This window comes from Cyprinodon tularosa, unplaced genomic scaffold (genome assembly GCF_016077235.1).
Source record: "Cyprinodon tularosa strain WSP-4 unplaced genomic scaffold, ASM1607723v1 ctg56, whole genome shotgun sequence".
In the NCBI taxonomy this organism is placed as follows: Eukaryota; Metazoa; Chordata; class Actinopteri; order Cyprinodontiformes; family Cyprinodontidae; genus Cyprinodon; species Cyprinodon tularosa.
In genome coordinates this window covers 1,448,034-1,466,540 of record NW_024039296.1, presented here as the reverse complement: position 1 = coordinate 1,466,540, position 18,507 = coordinate 1,448,034, and the positions used below count along the sequence as shown (strand labels likewise).

Genomic DNA, 18,507 nt, shown 5'->3' with positions numbered 1-18,507 from the left:
CAGAAAGACCCCAGGCCGGGAATCAAACCCAGAACCTTCTTGCTGCAAGGCAGCAGTGCCACTCTGCCATACTGTGGCTACTCTGCTACAGTGAGTCTCTGCCACATTTAAGGGACCTAAAATGTGGCATGTTGTTGGTGTTAGACAGGCTGGTATTGGTACTTTGGAAACTGGGGATCTGCTGGAAATTTAACACAAAGATCTCTCTGCTTTTCTAAGAGAATGGTCAAAAAGATAAATCTTCCAGTAAGGATTCACTTGGGGAAGGAAACAACTTATTGGTGTTAGATGTCTGTGAATCTTGGGCAGACTGGATCAAAATTATGGATTTTGAAGTCAAACAGGGGCCAACCTAAAACTGCTAAATTGTTCCCGATAAAGAGTCTGTGATTACATGTGTTTATTGCATACTATAAAATAAATTTAAAAAGACATCTAACACCATCCATCATAACAAAAGTCTTTGAAAAAAAATTTCCTTACCAGTTTCTCAAACTCACTTTTTTTTATTTGGATACATTTTTAGTGTGGAAAAAAGTTAATATAAAATCACTTGAACCACCATCATTACTCCTGACAATTCTAAAACAACAATGTGAAATGAATGATAAATTCTTGTTTGACTTTTTAAAGTGTTTAAGGAACTTTGAATTGGTATTCAATTGGTATGTTTTTTGTGCTGCTGCCTTGCTGGAAAGTAGTCCTAATTTTTGAATTTCAGTTGGGGCCTTTCTAAAGAAGTTTTCGTTTTTATCTAGAAATGAAGTTCATTCTCCAATGGCCGCATTGGATCTATTGGGGCCTATTTGCAGCCTTCTCTTACAGTTCAAACACATATGTTGTAACTGTTGCCTTTAGATCTAGTCGTGCTTTTGCTCTTTTGCCTGGTGTGCCTCTGTGTTGTCTTGTGAAGGGTGCGCCTCCCAGGCTGTTCAATGATCACGACATATAGCCACAAGGCTGACTACAGCTCTGCATGGATTTAATGGGTATAAACAGTAGACTAATGATCTCCTGGTTCCCCAAGGGATAAAAGTATTAACTTAACAAAAAAACATATTTATTTTACCTCTTATAAAAATATGGAATTTAAAAAAACTGCAACAAAAAAGTGGTATCATAAAGCCATCAAGTGGCACTATCAGCACACTGACTGGTGTTTTGGAAGACATGCTGGTAAAAAAAGCTATTCCAGTTATCACTTTGACAAACCTGTCGATTTTTGCTATAGACTACAGAGACTTTGATCAGATGAGTTTAAAACTGAGCTTGTTGAGCAGTTATTAATTAAAAGGAGTCCGGTTTTAATGAAATGATCAATATATAAAAAACACACAAATAATTTATTTTGGTTAAGGATCTGTGATACTGTGTGCCTTTAATTTCCTTCAAATGTCCTGGAAAAAAAGTGTTAATGCAAATGAAAGACTGATCTCCTTGAGTAATACAATTATTTCAAATAAAAATATTAGGATCTATGTGAGAAAACAAAACATGGATTGTCATTCGGTCAGTTAGTTGAAGTAAGATTTAGAACATCTGTCTGGGATTCGCTGATCCTCCATTGGAGATAAAGAGGGCTCTGGGCAAGTTAAAGAGGCAATGCTAATCAGAATGGTCAAAGATCCTCCCAAGCACGCTAAAATCAAGGCATATAATCAGATAAATATTTAGTTCCAGGATTACTGAGAGCAAATTCATCAAAATTATCATTATAATCTTGTTTTATCTAAAATGTGAAAAATCATTCAAAGAGTGTTATTACAGGATGAGGGAAATTCACTACAGTAGTAGTAGAACCTTTTCTAGCAGTAGCACCGTATTATTTAGTGTGTTATGCTGCATATACAGTACCTGTCATCCAATTTAACAGGTTTTTAGGTGGAGCTGTCATTTTGTTTTTGCTGTCTTGCTGAGTATCAGCAGACAATTCCATACATAACTGAAAGTCCAGGAAATAGAATAGGGTTAGAAACAACTAAAATAACCAGTAATTTGAAATATTTGCAAACATTGAGCTGACTATTACCCTACTGTCCACCTATCACTGAGCAGCTAGTAGCAGTGCTAGCAGTATACTACTAAAGTCGTTGTTGTGTAGTGCAAACAAATTCAGCTTTAATAGGCCCTCTTTGTGCATTTTATGTCCAAATAAGAGCAATATTTAAAACCTAGTGGTCTCTAGAAATATATCTGTTTGAATCTCTGAGATGCACAACTTTTGAATAGTGCAATATCTACTTTAATTTAAGTTTGCATTGGACTTTCTGACAAGAGCACATATTATTACACTTATCATTATAACCAGTGAACATTTCATTCATACAATTGTTAAATGTTATAGTAAAAGACTAAGCATTTCCTACAAGCAAACCAAAATGAATATGCAGCAGATGTTTTTTGGTATATCTAATTTCATGTAGAAATTGACTTTCTAAAGTTTTGCTATTTTTTCTACTCTGAATAGTTTTTTTGTTTTTTTTAAAGTAAACATTCAGCATGAAGCAGTGCTGCTCTAATATAAATGCATTTACTTTAAAGCTGGTTATACTTCCTTACTTGGGAGGATTAATAACAGCGGAAGTCCCTATATACGGAGAGAAATTTTAGCTTACAACGCTGGAGTAGCTCAGGAGAATTCCATTTTTATTGACACTATTTCTAATGACTGTGAATTAAGTTTATGTTTGCCCTCTTTGAGGAGTCAATTACACCTGAAATTTAACAACTGCTATGCCTCTCACCTGTACCCATTTTGTGTGTCGAAGCATGTCCCTCCATTGAGGCAAGGGTAAGTTGGGTAAGAGGAGCACGTCCGGTGGGTCATTTCTCTAGCAGCACAGCCACACACAGCTGAAGATGTCACTTTCACTGAAGCCAGGGATAAAGCACCAGAGTCTATCAAGGCGGGTGAGTCACTGACGCTTAACTGTGTGTAGCAGCCGCCGGATGTCTTACAGTCAGTGCGCACACACTCATCTACCTGCACCTGGCTCACATTCACACGGAGGATTGACTGCAGCTGCAGCATGAAAAGGAGAGGGGAGGAAAAAACACAATAATTATGTTTGATGATAACAATGAACCTCACATGATTTTTATTTGCATTCCAAGCAAGGCCCCCCCTAGTAAAAGTATTCCTGCTCTTTCAACCCGTTCACAATATGTTATATTTTATTTTGATTTTATGGAAAAGACCAACATAAAGTAGTGTATTATTTTTAAATAAAACAGAAAAGGATGGCTGCTGTTAAAAAAATGTTTCACAAATACAAAAAAAATGATGCGCCTTCAGCAGTGTTTATTCAGTCAATACTGTGCAGAACAATTTACTGCTGTAATTGCAGCTACAATGTTTTGGGTTTATGTCTATAACAGCTTAGAACATTTTTTGCCAATTTGCCTGGGCAAAAAGCTCAAGCTTAGTTGAATTGAAAAAATAGCATCTATAAAGAGATTTGTGTTTTATTGCACCAGAAACTAAATTGTATATGTCTGAGGTGTTATTATTCCACTCTAATACATAGAAAATATTTCAATCTATTCCACTGCAGCTCTGGCTGGATATTTCGGGCGAAGGTCCTTCTGGAAAGTAAACCTTCCTCCTTGTCATATTTCATTTGCAGACAATAAAAAGTTTTCTCCTAGAATTACCCTGTTTTAAGCTCCACTAATCTATGGATTTACTCTGGTACTCCATCCATTTTGCGTAAAACATCTTCACAACATGATGCTGTAACTAACATGTTTCATGGTGTGTTAAGGGAGATATGTTGTGGTAGATTTTCAACAAGCTATCCACAGCTTATGGCTGCCCTACTGACAGATACACACTTGCACTGTGGATCTCTGCTGCATTTCTAGAGCGTGAATATATTTTTTGTTTCTCTGAGCATTGTTTTTTTAAATATATATATATATATATATATATATATATATATATATTAGGGATGGGACGATTTATGAAAACCGTCAGAACCGTTCGGTTCGACTGTCTCGGTTCGGTTCGTGTGTGTTTCGTTCGGTTCATGCGCTGCTCCTTTTTCTCATAGGCAAAGCGTTTACACTCCAGAGCAGAAGGTGGCGGTACTGCGACCAAAGCCAACTACCAGTAGTAAACAAGAAGAAGAAGAGGCGAAGCAGCTTAGCCGGGTGTAGCAGAACAAAATCAGTTGTTATGGAGAATTGTGTCGAAATGGCGAGTGGGAAAGAACAGGAGTTGGAAGACGCGCCAGCAGCACTTTATAGGTCTGCTGTATGGGAGCGCTTTGCATTTAGAGTGACCTACGATGACGGCGGAAAGAAAGTTGTGGATAAAAGTGCAACAGTGTGCGAGCATTGTCCAACACATTTTGTTTACGCTAACAGCAACATGACCATGCTAACCCCGAAATCCCACATACTCCGTCAGCAACTCCCGCTCCGCCCCGCTGCGCTCCAGACCGCCTGCTCAAAGCAAAGCCTACAGCCCCCACTGTGGCTTCGTCCGCTCCCCTCTGAGTCCCTTGGAGATGGTAGAGAGCATGCGCCAGATGATTAAATTCAAAGCAGCAAAACATACGGAAATGATCCAGGGTTTCCACGGATCATTTAAAATAATTACAATCCCTTTTTTTGGGGGGGATTTTTTCATTAATTCCATAAATTTTTATGGGATTTCGGTGTAACAATCAACATGTATCGAACCGAACCGATGCACATTTAAGTGTTGTTTTAGTAAAAGATTTGAAAACTATTTCCTCCAAGTTCAGAGATTTGCACTGCTTTATGTTAAGCCTTATAAAATGTGGATTTTAAGGTGTAAAATGTGGAAAAGTTGAAGGTGCTTACATACTTTTGCAAGGTACTGTACTACGATTACCTTTACAGGAAGAATAATGCTTAGACTAATGGTTAGAGTGGCAATATAGTTTCAGTGAAAGATAAGGAAAATGTGGAGGAAAGAAAGGTTGTTCCAGAAAGAAGAGATTTACTGACAACAACTGAATAAGAGACAAATAGACACGACAGGGTCAGGCAGTAAACCGACAGAAATTCAGGGTGAGAATGAAAGGGCAGATAAAAAGCTTGGTTATCTCTTTTCCTCAAGCTCCCAGGTTTATCACTTGATTTATGAACAGTGATCTCTATCGGTCTGACAGGATGGTATACATACCTTCTTTTTATGTGCTGCTAGGGCGGTGTGCAGTTTCTCTGGGCGCAAGTAGCCATTATCGGTTAGCACATAGAAATGAATGTCCACTGTTCTCGCCTCTCTGTCTGCTACACTGAAAATGTTGATACTTCCTGGTCTGACAGACAGGGTTTCAGTCAGGAAGTCCCAGAATGCCTCCAGCCGACTTTTCCCCTCGACATTTGAGTCGATAAATTCTCTTGCTGTAATGCCTTAGGGAGACAAAGGAAATGGAGGCTCATGTCATAAGAACTACTGGCTCGTCAATGACAACTGCAGAGTTGATCAAAGTCTGTGAAGTTCCTTATTCCATTAACACAAGAGGTAGCCAAACATCTCGCTCTATTGATCCGCTCCCTACCGGAGTCTTCCATGAGGTGAATAAGTCAGAAGTCTGTTTCCACATTGGCATGAGGCCGGAGTCTTGACAAACTGCCTTGTACAAAACATTTTAAATGACTGGAAAATCAATCACGTTTGGGGTGGAACCCACCTGCAAAATGTGAGCAGTCATCTTTAATCTCTCAGACACGATAACAACCCTGAGTCAGAGGCATCCATAACAGCCTTTGACTCTGTTCGCCGAATGGCTTTTTAAATGTCAAGGACTTTACCTGACACTTTCAGATTGACCTTTATAACTGAGATTTGATCTGAGAGACTGCCAGAAAATGAATACACTAGCATGAACTTCAGACCGCAGCAGAGAAAGAAGTAGAAGAAGAAAACTGTAATGCATGAACAATGTGAATAGTTGCTTTTCAATGCTTAGAAATGTTAAACAATGCATGATAGAGGGAAAAAAGATCTCTTGACAGGCTGTTATTTGGGTGTTAACTGGGTTGACAACTTGATAGTCATTAAATGAAAAGTACAAATTTATTCAGACTCGTGGAACATGCTGTCATGTTTAACATCTGTGTCCAAAAAGAATTAGCCATATTTAACAAAGAGCAGGCTGTCTTCTAGCTGAAGTTTTATTATTTGGTACATTTCTGACTTTCAGGTCTGAGTTAGAAATTAAGAATGCTAGTTCATTCAAACTGCAACCACCTGTTTTAACACTGTCACTAAACAATTAAGAATTAACACATTTTTCAATCAGTACAGAATGTGTTCCTGCACCCGTTACCTGTCAAACGCAGAGAAGCAGACGACTGAATGGCCTTTTCCTCCAGCTCTCTGGTATGAACCCTAACTCCTGCTATCACATCAGGCCATACGCCGTCAGACACTCCAACTCTTAACCAATAGCTGCCTACTGGAGTGTTTTGTCGGACAGTCAGCACTCCTGAGCTCTGATTCACACTAAAGTATCTGAAAAGAGCAGAGAAATAATTACTAGAAGGAGAACAGAGAAAAAAGGGAAAATTACTATAATACATTTATGAGAGTAATTACTGAAAAAGATGGAGTTCGTACACATTTTTTGCTTAAACTTGTCTTATTTTTTGATGAAGGGTTTCAGAGGTTTTAGTTATTTATTTTAAGCAAATTTGCTGTCAAGCTTCTAATAATAGAATCGTAAACTACAGAGAGTGAAGGAGATGGATGGATGGATGGATGGATGGATGGATGGATGGATGGATGGATGGATGGATGGATGGATGGATGGATGGATGGATGGATGGATGGATGGATGGATGGATGGATGGATGGATGGATGGATGGATGGATGGGTTTTTTTATTAATTGTTACTCATTCCAGACTAAATGGGAAAAAATGAATATAAATCCATTTAAAAACAGTAAGACGCAGAATAACATTTCCAATGAAGCAGAAGAAGATGAAGGAAAAAAAGAAAAAAAAAATTGGATTCAGAAGGTCCTAGAAGGGCTTGGTAGTTGTCATGGTAACGGGAAGAAGTTGCTGTATGAATAAAACAAATATGCAACTGGTATGTCTAATCTGATTCTAGAAATGCTCACACTGAATAAAAAGCCCAAGGTCCCCAAGGTAGTTTAAATGTGCCCATATAGGCTGTCTCCCCCTTTCGAAATTTTTCAGGTTGATACAGATTTCTGTGATTGTCCGGTATGATTATAGTTTCCAGAAAAAACAATCACTAAAGATTACAGTGATTAAAATCTTAATGGAAAGTGTTGGATATAGTAGAGGGTGGGGAAATTGCTGCTAAGGAGTGGAAAAAATACTAGTTAGCTATGTTTAAACCTTGCAAAATCATTCAGTAACGTTATGTTAAGGAAATCCAGGCACATACCTTGTTTTGTTTTTTTATTCTATAAATTTCGCTTTTTTATTCTTTGAAGTACTCCTGCTTTAACACTTATATCTTTGTGGCACTTTTAGAGATAGCTAATTTTTAAGAGTAAAACAATTCTATGAAGCACTGAGCTCTTACTTGGCTGCACTTGTCTCCAGACTGTAGGTCTTGTTGTCCCAATCATCTGGATCTGGGGCATACACCTTCCCTAGAGCTGCATTTCCCATCCTTCCTGTTCAAGGTAAACATACACATACACACACACATACACATTGATTCAGTCTGGATAGAATCTGCTGATGCTAACACTTATCTTTCGTCCCTCTCCTTCTCTTGCATTCTTGTTTTCCGTTCTACTTATTATGCTCATAACTATGGAGTCCCACTGCTGGAATGAATAGGCTCTCCATGCTCCACTTCAGAGAGCTTGGGGCTTAAAGAAGCAAGGCTATCTCACTATGGATTATGTTATTATCGACCTGCAGTGCCAGAGCACAGCAGCTGGGTAAACAATGGTTGCCTCCATGAGTCACGGCACTCCTGTTACCAACAATTACCAAAACTGCCATGTAGCCTTGTGTAGGATCAAAACACTAACAAGCCAATATTTCTAACCAGCTTACCTGGAGGGCAAAAAGAAACTCAGACAAAAGAAGAATGATGATCCTGCAATAAAATGACATATCTATGGGCTTTAGGCAAAAAAAAAGGGGGGGGGGGGGTGAAAGTGCTCAGGGCTGTAGAAGGAATTTGACATCATTACCATAACAAAACACAGAGTAAATGTGAACAAGCAATTAAAAATTCCAGACCATAATGAGTAGGTAAAGCAGTTATACATTTTTGCCTCAGCTATTTCCTCACTTTTCCCTATTCACTCAAACTCTGCCTTTCACTGCAAAAGCAAAAACATATATAAGAAGAAAGACATGAAGAAAGCAACTTACCCTTGCGGCTATGCACATAGACATCTTTCTCCCCTGCCTGATGGGCGTTATCGTTATGATCACCAATAGTGATGATGAGAGTGCTTGTGGCTGTTATCGGTGGAAGTCCACTGTCAATCATTACCACCGGTAAATGGTACTCTCTCTGCCTTTCTCTGTCAAATCTCCGGAGGGTGGTGAGTGTGGCAGAGCCATTCCCATGGTCCTGAAGGTGGAAGTCAGCAGAGTACTCTGAGGGAAGGGAGATGAGGAATGGAGGTCCATGCTCTGGGGAGTCTCTGTCCACAACATGAAGTAAAGTTGAGCTCCCGTTAAGCCAGACCACTTGAGGAGCGGGACTGTTCTCCCACAGCACTGGAGCATAGAGCATCTCCAGCTCTGGCCCGTTATCATTCATGTCAAGCAAAGGCAAGTGGACCGTGACACTGCCAGTAAGGGCTGGGGTGCCACGGTCTGTCGCCATGACAACCAGCTCATAACCTGCCACCGTCTCCCTATCCAGTGAATGCGTGACAGTGACAACACCACCTCGGTTGACTCTGAAGTGTCCATAGGGGTCTGAATGTGGGAGGATGCTGTAAAAAATATCTCCGTTCGGGCCTGAGTCAGAATCAGAGGCTATGACCTGAATTATACTGGTTCCTACTGGTACATCCTCAGGTACAGGGGACAGCAGGTGAAAACTTGGGGTAAAAACAGGCGCATTATCATTTTCATCTTCAACAAGGATCATACAGTGAATAAGACTGGAAAAATTTGAGTCCTCCACTTTGACTGTCAGGTTAAACCTCTGCTCATCTGGATGCTCAAAGTCCAGCTTCTTTTTCAGTCTTAGAGTGCCCTTCTGCTCCAGTTTGTGGCTAACTATGTAGAATCGCTGCTCTGTATCCCCTGCAAAGATGCTGTATGACAGCTGACCATTTCTACCATCATCAGGGTCCACAGCACTCAGCTCCAAGACGGAAGAGTCCTCAAGTGTGCTCTCAGGTACACGAGCACCACACCAGTCCTCTATAAATTTTGGCACATGGTCATTGATGTCTGTCACCACAATTGTGACAGTGGCCGTGCCAATCATACCACCACCATCCCTGGCCTCCACAACCAGGTGGTGCCTATCAGCACGCTCTCTATCCAGACCGTCTGCTGCCACGGATACGGTGCCAGTGCTTGAATCAATAGTAAACAGGTTTGCATTGTCTGAATTTTGTGCATTCTCTATAATCCGGTAGGTGAGGATTGCGTTTTGACCCACAGCTGCATCGTCCAGATCCACAGCAGTCATTTCCACAACAAACGTTCCAGGAGGTGAATTTTCTGCCACACTGCTATGGCAATTATCGGGTGCACACACAAAGGTTGGGGCATTGTCATTGATGTCCCACACGTTGATAATAACATCTGTAAAGCCAGTAAGCCCCTCGCCTTCTTCGTCCGTTGCCATAACAACAAAGCGCCAGACGGCCCGCTCCTCTCGGTCCATGGTTCGCTGGGCGTACATCTCCCCTGTGATGTCATTGATCATGAAATGGGACTCAGCACCTTGGCCATGAATGGAGTACCTGATGGCTCCCTGGTCTGCATCTTTGTCTGGGTCAGTGGCTGTAACCTGTAAGACAAAATCTTTAGAAAACGGGCATTCATTCACCCATTCAAACCCAAATTATTGTTTTCTCCTATTTTACTTCAATTATTGTTCAAGTGGCATTTTCTTTGACATCCGTTTTTATACATCCCATTAAAGTTTTCTCACTTTTCCTGACAAGCTTAATTAAAGCATCGAGTTCAAATCTGATATGTGTCTTCCATCTCGCCTGAGAGTGGGTGTCACAGTATGGCAGCACAAGATTTATATCTGCTGTTTCATAAATTACATAAATTTAAATTCTATAACTTGCCAAGCAATGGTTAAACACCAGCAGTAGATAAACTGAAATAAGGTTCCAGAATACTAAACTTTAATAATGACTTAGCTGCCACAAAAACATACACTGCGAGAAATGTTAGGAGGGAAGCTCATTAAAAACAACGTACATATCTTAATTGGAGATATGGTCATTTTTAGGATAAACAGTGGGGGTTTTTTTCTCCCTGGACACTCCTTACCTGTAGCACAAAAACAGGAGACCCATCAAGCTCCTCTGTGACCGATCCATAGTACTCATTCATAGAAAACACAGGTGCTTCATCGTTTTTATTGACTATGGTGACCACAACAGCGGCATAGTCTTCCCACTTTCCATCTGAGGCAAGAACCAGCAACTTGTATCTCTTTTGCTTCTCATAGTCCAATAACTGTGAAATGAAGATTGTCCCAACCTCCGGCTCGATGTCAAAAGCACCTCCTTTGTTGCCAGATGTTATCTGGTAGCGGAGCTTGGCATTGGCTCCTGTAGCACAAATTATGATTACAGGGTTAGAAATCTGTTTAGTTAATTTTTTAACGTCTACAGTAGGTCGTTGCTCTTAAAACAAAGGTACAGTTAAGATTTTCAATTGATTATTGAGACAGGGAGTTTTTTTTTTTTTTTTTTATAAAAGTCTTTTTCTTTTTATAGTTTGTAATACTTTTATTTTTTTATTTTTTTACCCATTTCATATACTGAGTGAGGTCTCCCATCTTAAACACACACAAAGTTTTTAAGATCTTATTGATCTTAAAAACTTTTCAAATCTAAAGCTGTAAAGGAAATAAATATACTGTATGGTATCCTATGAGAAATCTATTTAATGGAATATATTTCAAACATGGAAAACTATTGAAATATTAACTGGAAAATAGTATTGTAACCCAAGTACTATTAATTTAACACAACATGTTCAAGGATTGCGTTCAAAATCAGGCCAAAAATTGTTTTTTCAGATGTGGCACACATTAGAGTAGTTACAGTAAAGGTATTTCCTCATGCCTTTTTTTCACAAAAACATAAAAAGATAAGCAAGAAATAAAATGAACAGATATACATAATATTTTGAAGTTTAGTTTTGTTGCATTGTTGACTGCACAGTTGTGAGATCAGGATTTTGAATTCAGAAAAAAAGATAAATAAGCATCGAAATTGTTAGATAAAAGTTGGTGCCCTCCCCAAAATAAATATATTTGGCAAGTGTACAAAAAAAACAAAAAGGGTGATTAAACTTAATAAAGTCTGTTTATACTATTCTAGTTTATGTGGTAAAAAAAAAATCAATATGTATTTGGCATCTTCCTACTTGTAGGTTGTTTCCTCTGGAGCAGCAGAGCACTGCAAACATAAGAGTATTACACCTCATTTCCTCCAAGACTTAAGATTGAGTAGATCTTCATGTAACCCTTTCTTATTTTGATTACTTCATTAGATGGAAATTTTGTACTTTGTCTCCTCAGGTTTAATCAGATACTAATTAAAAAGGAGTACCAGAAGAATAATGAGTGTAAGGGAGCATGATTCCCTCTTATACTGTCCTTTAGGGAATTATTCCGGTGCCTGGCAGAGGTTTGGGGAGGCACTGAAAAAAAGGGGAAGTCAATATCTGAACTTATCTTCTGTCTCTCTTTCTGGAGAACATCCGATCTAATGATAGATTATAAGATCTATTAGAACATATAGTTTTTATTTTCAATCATCCTGTTTGGATTTTGTGTCCACAATCCTGTGTTAAAACAGTAATCTGTGTTTTTACCAGACCCATATTTGACAAAAATCTCCCCGTCTAGAAGAGGGTGCTGGTAGGCTTACATTCGCTTGACCCAGGGAGTATGCTTTAAGTAAAGCAGATTGAGAATCAAATTGTAACTCTAATGTTGGGGGTCGGTGATATTGCACAGCCATTTATCATTAGTGTGGCAGCCCAGCCTAAGCTGCACCCCCGCTCTCCATAAATACTTGATTAACGGACCTAAACATTCCCGATAAAAGCATCTTAGGCAGCTATATGAAGGATGAGCAACTGCTTTACTGCTTAAATCCTGCCCACCTACTGTGGGGGAGCATGTCAGTTGTTTTTGAACATATGTGCGACAGTGCATTATTAAGCATTTATATGATTACTAAATCTAGTACACGATTTGATTTTAATGACATGATTTTTGCAATGCAGTCCAGATTAGACATGTCTCCCCTCAAGACTGGCTTCATGAATGTTAAATAAAACAAAATTTTATAAATTTAATTTTTAACTTTTTACTCTTCAGTTTGGCCAATAAGCATGAGTTAAGAAACGCTCACATATCTCAATCCCCTTCATCAAACCTACCTTCATCCTCGTCAGTGGCGCTGACGGTGACGACAGCCAGGCCAACATCTGCATTCTCATCGACACCGACTTCATACAGTCGCTGAGCAAAGACTGGCTTGTTGTCATTGACGTCGCTGATGAAAACCCTCACATATGCTGTGTCTGCAGAAATGACAGAATGGCAGAAGATTAAATTCTAACACCATATCTTTCCTCTGTCTTACAGATAACGATTAATAAACTTTTTCTATGATCCATATTTGCTGTAATTTAAATTCATTCGATTTTTTTAACAGTGATGACAGAATAATACCAATTTCAGTGCTAATCCTTGTCAAGCACTTTAATTTTTGCAGAGAAAAAATACAGACACTCTCTGCTGGGGAAGTTAAATATTAATATGATGACAAGTGTTTGTATCTTATCTGTGCCCTTCCCATTACACCGTTTATTTCTTTAGTTAGAAAGAGTGAATTATCTTCTCTGAGAGTTTTCTGGCGACATGTTAATTTCAAACAACCACAGTAAGGGAAGATGATAGCAGCACACAGCTTTATTTTCTTGGCTTGTTTGTGCATTCCAGCTTTTTTTTTGTAAACCACAAAGGTGACAAAAAGACAGGTGCTGTGTGGTGCAGATCAGCCCTCCTGGATATGGAAGATATGTAGACACTACGAAGGCTCATTATAAATGCTAAGCAGCCCTGCCAACCCAGGAGAGAAATCAACAGCAACACTAAATACCAGGTTAAAAAATACAGGCAAAAAACCCAATCCTGAAAACAGATATCATATTACCTCACTCAAGATTCAGGTTGACATCTTTAACTGCTAACATGTCAAAAACAAAATATGGTAGGCCAACACAAGCTTCAGATATATAATGATATGAGATAAGATATATATATATAATGAACAGAAAAAAAAACACTTGCACTAATAGCACACTGTGGATAAGATAATCAAAAGAAACAACAGTAATTCAATTTCTAACCTGTTTTAATGAGATAGACTTAGACTTTTTAGACTTAAAGTATCTTATTTACAGTATGGTATTTGTATACACTCTGTGTATACAAAAACAATAGTTTTGTACACACAGTGTAAACAAAATGAAATTTTCTTTAGTACAACTTTCACAAAGCAAATGAACATTTCCATTCCATAAAGTGAAGCAGTGATCAAATGTAAACAGTGTGGGAGAAAAGCATAAAAGCATTTATATATATATATATATAGATATATATATATATATATATATATATATATATATATATATATATATATATATACAGTATATATATATATGGTGCAAATATGCAGTAGTCTGCACTATAGAGAGTTAGAGAATTTTGTTCTAAGACAATTCCTGCATTTTATGTTCCTGCATATTTTGTTCTAAGATTCCTGCAATTATTTCTGTGGTAAAAAACCGAGACAATGCAACAGTATTGATATCAAAGTTCTAAGTCGAGAAAAAAAAAAAAAAAAACTAAATATGAAACTTACAGCTTGTCTGCTGAAAAATCTAAAAACAGGGCTTTTAATTAAGATAATGAAATTAGCTATTTTTCTTCCATTGTGAATGTCAGTGTTCGCAAGATTATGCTTACACTACACTTGGTTTTACACACTTACAGACCATTTATTGGTGATATATATGAATGTTAAAATAAATAATGACATTGTCAATCCGATGATGGTAACTCTATTTATTAAGGCATCCATAAGTGGATTAGATAACCTGCTGAAATTCCAGCAATGTTTCTCATACCATTTAGTCTAGAATTATTTCAAATATGATAAACTTGGTACTAGTGAGGTCATACAGTGGCCAATCAGTGTATAATCAACTGACTTTGATACCAATGAACTAGGGTCGTAATGGATTTCATATACTTGAATTGGAATATTAATATAAGGCTAAATTGTATGATAAGAAAAAAAAATACTGTTAAAACTTAAGCAGGAAAGTAATTGCAATAACAACAATAATTAATGTTCTTTATAGGGAATTTTGATTTAAGTATCTTAAATTCATACAATCAAAAGTAAAATTATTTCAAGATAGAAATAGTAAAGCTAAAATTAAAAGATTTTATTTAAATCATAAAAACTAAAACATTTTATAACATAAGAATTATAGATGAAAAGTTATATGCGCAATCTGTATGGAGGGCTGAAATCTGGTCCAAGTTCCATAACTTTGCAGAGGGTGAGTATTTAATTTTACACATTCTTCTCCCATTATTAACTTAGGTCATCAATACAATTTTTAAGATTAAAGAAATTTAAGAAAGCAAACATAGAATAACCTTCCTCTGTCCCACTTATTTTAGACTTACAATGCACCTGGTTTACTGATCAGCTTTGTGCAAGCTATCAAGTTAGTACATGTTTTTATACACAAAAACTATTTGAAGATTACACCCAAAATATTTAGTATTTTACAAATTTTTTTTGGCAAAAACAATGAGTCCTTCTTATGTTTCTTTTTTGTCTATCTATTATTCTATAAAGAAAATTCTCAGTGTATCTATCAATATTAATTTATGATCCCACTCTACAGACTGGAAGAGTACAAATGCATTTAACTTTGGGAGTGGTAATTTCATCCATTAATAGACAATCTTACTGGTCTATTCCCTTGTTTAAAAGATAATAAATGCACCCCCTTTAAGATTTCAAAGATATTAAATAATAAATACATTGGCAAGTTTAAACACAAAGGATACTTCATGCATAGAAAGCGAATCAAATATGTTGTTTTCTTCATAATTCAGAATCTAATTTATTGCCAAGTAGGTCTGCATTTTCAAGGAATAGATCACATAAAAATAGTTAATGTGGTCTAAGGAGAAATGGAGCATAGACAGAAGTTCAACTAAAAAAACAAAAACAAATTGCTCTCCTACATCCACCTGCAACACGATCAAACAGCTTTGAACCACGCCTCCACGAAAGCCAATCGCCATCCAAAGTTCATCTTGAAAGGCCTCCGATATAAACCTGTCTGCCTCTGTGCATAGGCGTCAGATGACACCGTTTCAACCCACCTCCAGCCCCTCCTCCACCAATGTAGCTAAAACTTAATCAGAGTATCATTCCTTCAGGACTCTTCTGGCAGAAGACCGCCATGTTGAGCCTGGTTCTGCCAGATGTTTCTTCCCAACGGGAAGAGGTTCTCTCAACCTGTGTTATCCAAACTGGACTTCCATCTTCCAGGTCCCTGAGTGAAGCTCTAGTATCAGCTCACGCAATCCACTGGATCTCCCCATAAAGCTCAGCATACCGTCTCGCTAACCAGCAGTCTACAGACTGGCCAATCTTTTCAATCTCCACTCCACCACCAGTTTCAGGTCTGGGGGGAAACAGTCCTATTCTTTGCATCTGTTCATGCATATCTATCAAAATTAGGCGCTATGTTTCTCTTGCTCTTCGTGTGAGTTTTTCAGATTGAACTAACAGGAAACTCTAAGCTGATCTTATGTGCATAAAAAAAAGTTTCTCTAATATTGACAATGTTTCCACAGGTCTGTTTTTCATAAGTTTAGTCTGGTCACAGTGTATTAAAATAGTGTGTTAAGGATACAGCCATAAATCTCACAGACCCCTGGTAAGGCTTGAAACATCCATGTTCTGAAACACAAAAAGCTATTTATCTCCTTGTAAAACTACTCAAAACCCTTTAGGGTTCCTGAATTTTGGCAAGTAAGAATGTTAACATCAACTGTATTTCAGTAGGATTTATTGGATCTAACAAAAAGAGACACATAACTTAATTGCAAAGAGAAATAAAGGCACATAGTTCCAAAAATAAAGTTTAGATGCAAATTTTATCCATCCATCCATCCATCCATCCATCCATCCATCCATCCATCCATCCATCCATCCATCCATCCATCCATCCATCCATCCATCCATCCATCCATCCATCCATCCATCCATCCATCCATCCATCCATCCATCCATCCCTAACCTGTGTTGGGCTGTTTATTTCTGCCAGGTCGGGCTGACTCTTGGCCATCTTCTGACTGAACCTCCAGCAGATAGGAACTACGGGCCTCCCGATCAAATACAGCTTCTGTGTAGATGATTCCATTTTGGGGGTCAATACGAAAGAAGTTGTGGTCGCCGCTGCTGTCGCTGAGCAAAGAGTAAGTGATCTGAGGAGCACAAGTAATAAAAAAAACTTGGACCACCACAAAAATATATGGATTTAAATGTGTATGTGTATCTCCTTATTAAACTAAATCAATACTATTGGCTCTGTTATAATTCAGATAAGTGGTGACATCACATCTTGAAATTCTGTGACAAATGTAGAACCAAAATTTTCACAATGAAAGAAGTGAGATGTGGATAAATAAAGCTACATAAAGCTGCCTATGCTGTGATATTGATGGTTGAGCATAGAAATAACACTCTGGTGATTTGGCTGTAGAGCTTTTTGTTAAACCATGGTGTTTCATTTTCTACTTTTACAACACAAACACAGACAGATCCATACGAACCTCTCCGTTAAGACCCAGGTCTTTGTCATGGGCAGACACTTGGAGAACCGAAGTTCCGATCTGGGCTCCTTCTGTTACCGAGGACTCGTAAATAGAGGATGTAAAAAACGGCACATTGTCGTTGACATCTTAAGACAAAGGGAAAAGTTATTGTGGAAATAAATCATTTCTTTTCAATGCATTATAAGTAAAGAAAGATATCCAGATTTACAGCTTTTATAATTGTACAAGCTTTAAAAAGATACATTTTAGCAGTTAGTGTGTGAACTTTAAAACATATGAATGAATTGTATGCATATAAATAAGTGACTAAAAATTTACTTTTGTATTATTACATACTTTCAAATAAATCGATAGAGAAAAGGTTCAAACAATACGTATATGTTCAAGAAATTATTATGATTCTCTGACATTTAAATGTGAAATTGATTAAAGAAAAACATAAGCATGCATATAAATGCTCTGACAACTAAAAGGACTTATTAAGAAAATGATGAAGACTGCAAATCTCTGTTCCAAAAAAAAAAAAACCCCTATTAAATATACCTGTAATATTAACATACACCCTTGTAAAAGCTGCTAGAGGGACCGCAGCGACATTCTGTGCTCGGACCCTTAAAGAAAAGAATGGTGTGGTCTCATAGTCCAGCGGCTCTGACACCAGAATGGAAGCAGATCCATCCTCACGGTTTGGTGAGAGGTAGAAACGAACTGGCATGTTGGTTTCAGGCACCATGCCATCCTCAAGGTTGTAGGTCACTCTCGGGTCACCCAGCTGAGAGGTGGCCTTTATTGTCTGAAAAAGGGTAAGAAATAGAGACAAAACTTTTGAGATAAAGTATGTAAAAAATACTGATGCAGACATGTATATTAATATCTTTACAACTCATTAGCATACTGCTTGATTCCTCCTGCCAAAGGGAGATCAGCTAAATATAATTCACCTAAACATTATTATCAGATTTATACTTCCATGAGCTAAGCATATTATCAAAAAATAGCAACAAAAAAATAAATCAAAGTAATTAAAGAAAGTCAAAAACCTATCACTGAACTTTTGCACCTGAAGGTACCTGACTGGATGTAAGACTTCTGTTTTCTATTTAATAAAAAGGCTACAACAAGGTAAGACGTGACTTTTTGGCATGTTAATCAGATTAGAAAACCACTCAAAACTACTTAGATGAGCTGATGCTTGCAGCCAAAATGACAGAATGCCTGCCAATGGTAAACCAACATCAATTTTGATGGTGAAACGAAGCCAACTACTAACCCTGCTTGTTAAACAGAAAAAAAAATAATTAATTTTATTAGACCCAAGGTAACTTTACTAGATACCTGACAAATGCTATAGTTTAACACTATGATCATCTAGAGACCCTGAATAACTTTGGTAAGAGAGATGGATGTACACACTTGGATTGTCAGTGC

General features: G+C 37.8%; 1 protein-coding gene across 1 annotated transcript in view; it reads right to left on the bottom strand.

Annotated features, from left to right (window-relative positions):
• The window catches only part of LOC119796836 (neural-cadherin-like), a 181,977-nt gene that overhangs the window by 43,491 nt on the left and 119,979 nt on the right, over positions 1-18,507 (bottom strand). Inside the window, exons 14-23 of the mRNA XM_038305585.1 lie at positions 17,623-17,872; positions 17,077-17,204; positions 16,542-16,728; positions 12,582-12,725; positions 10,452-10,735; positions 8,346-9,954; positions 7,537-7,630; positions 6,306-6,490; positions 5,156-5,385; positions 2,745-3,022 (exon numbers count right to left, since the gene is read on the bottom strand). Coding sequence (XP_038161513.1) covers positions 2,745-3,022; positions 5,156-5,385; positions 6,306-6,490; positions 7,537-7,630; positions 8,346-9,954; positions 10,452-10,735; positions 12,582-12,725; positions 16,542-16,728; positions 17,077-17,204; positions 17,623-17,872 — 3,389 coding nt within the window. The remainder of the gene's footprint in view (positions 1-2,744; positions 3,023-5,155; positions 5,386-6,305; positions 6,491-7,536; positions 7,631-8,345; positions 9,955-10,451; positions 10,736-12,581; positions 12,726-16,541; positions 16,729-17,076; positions 17,205-17,622; positions 17,873-18,507) is intronic.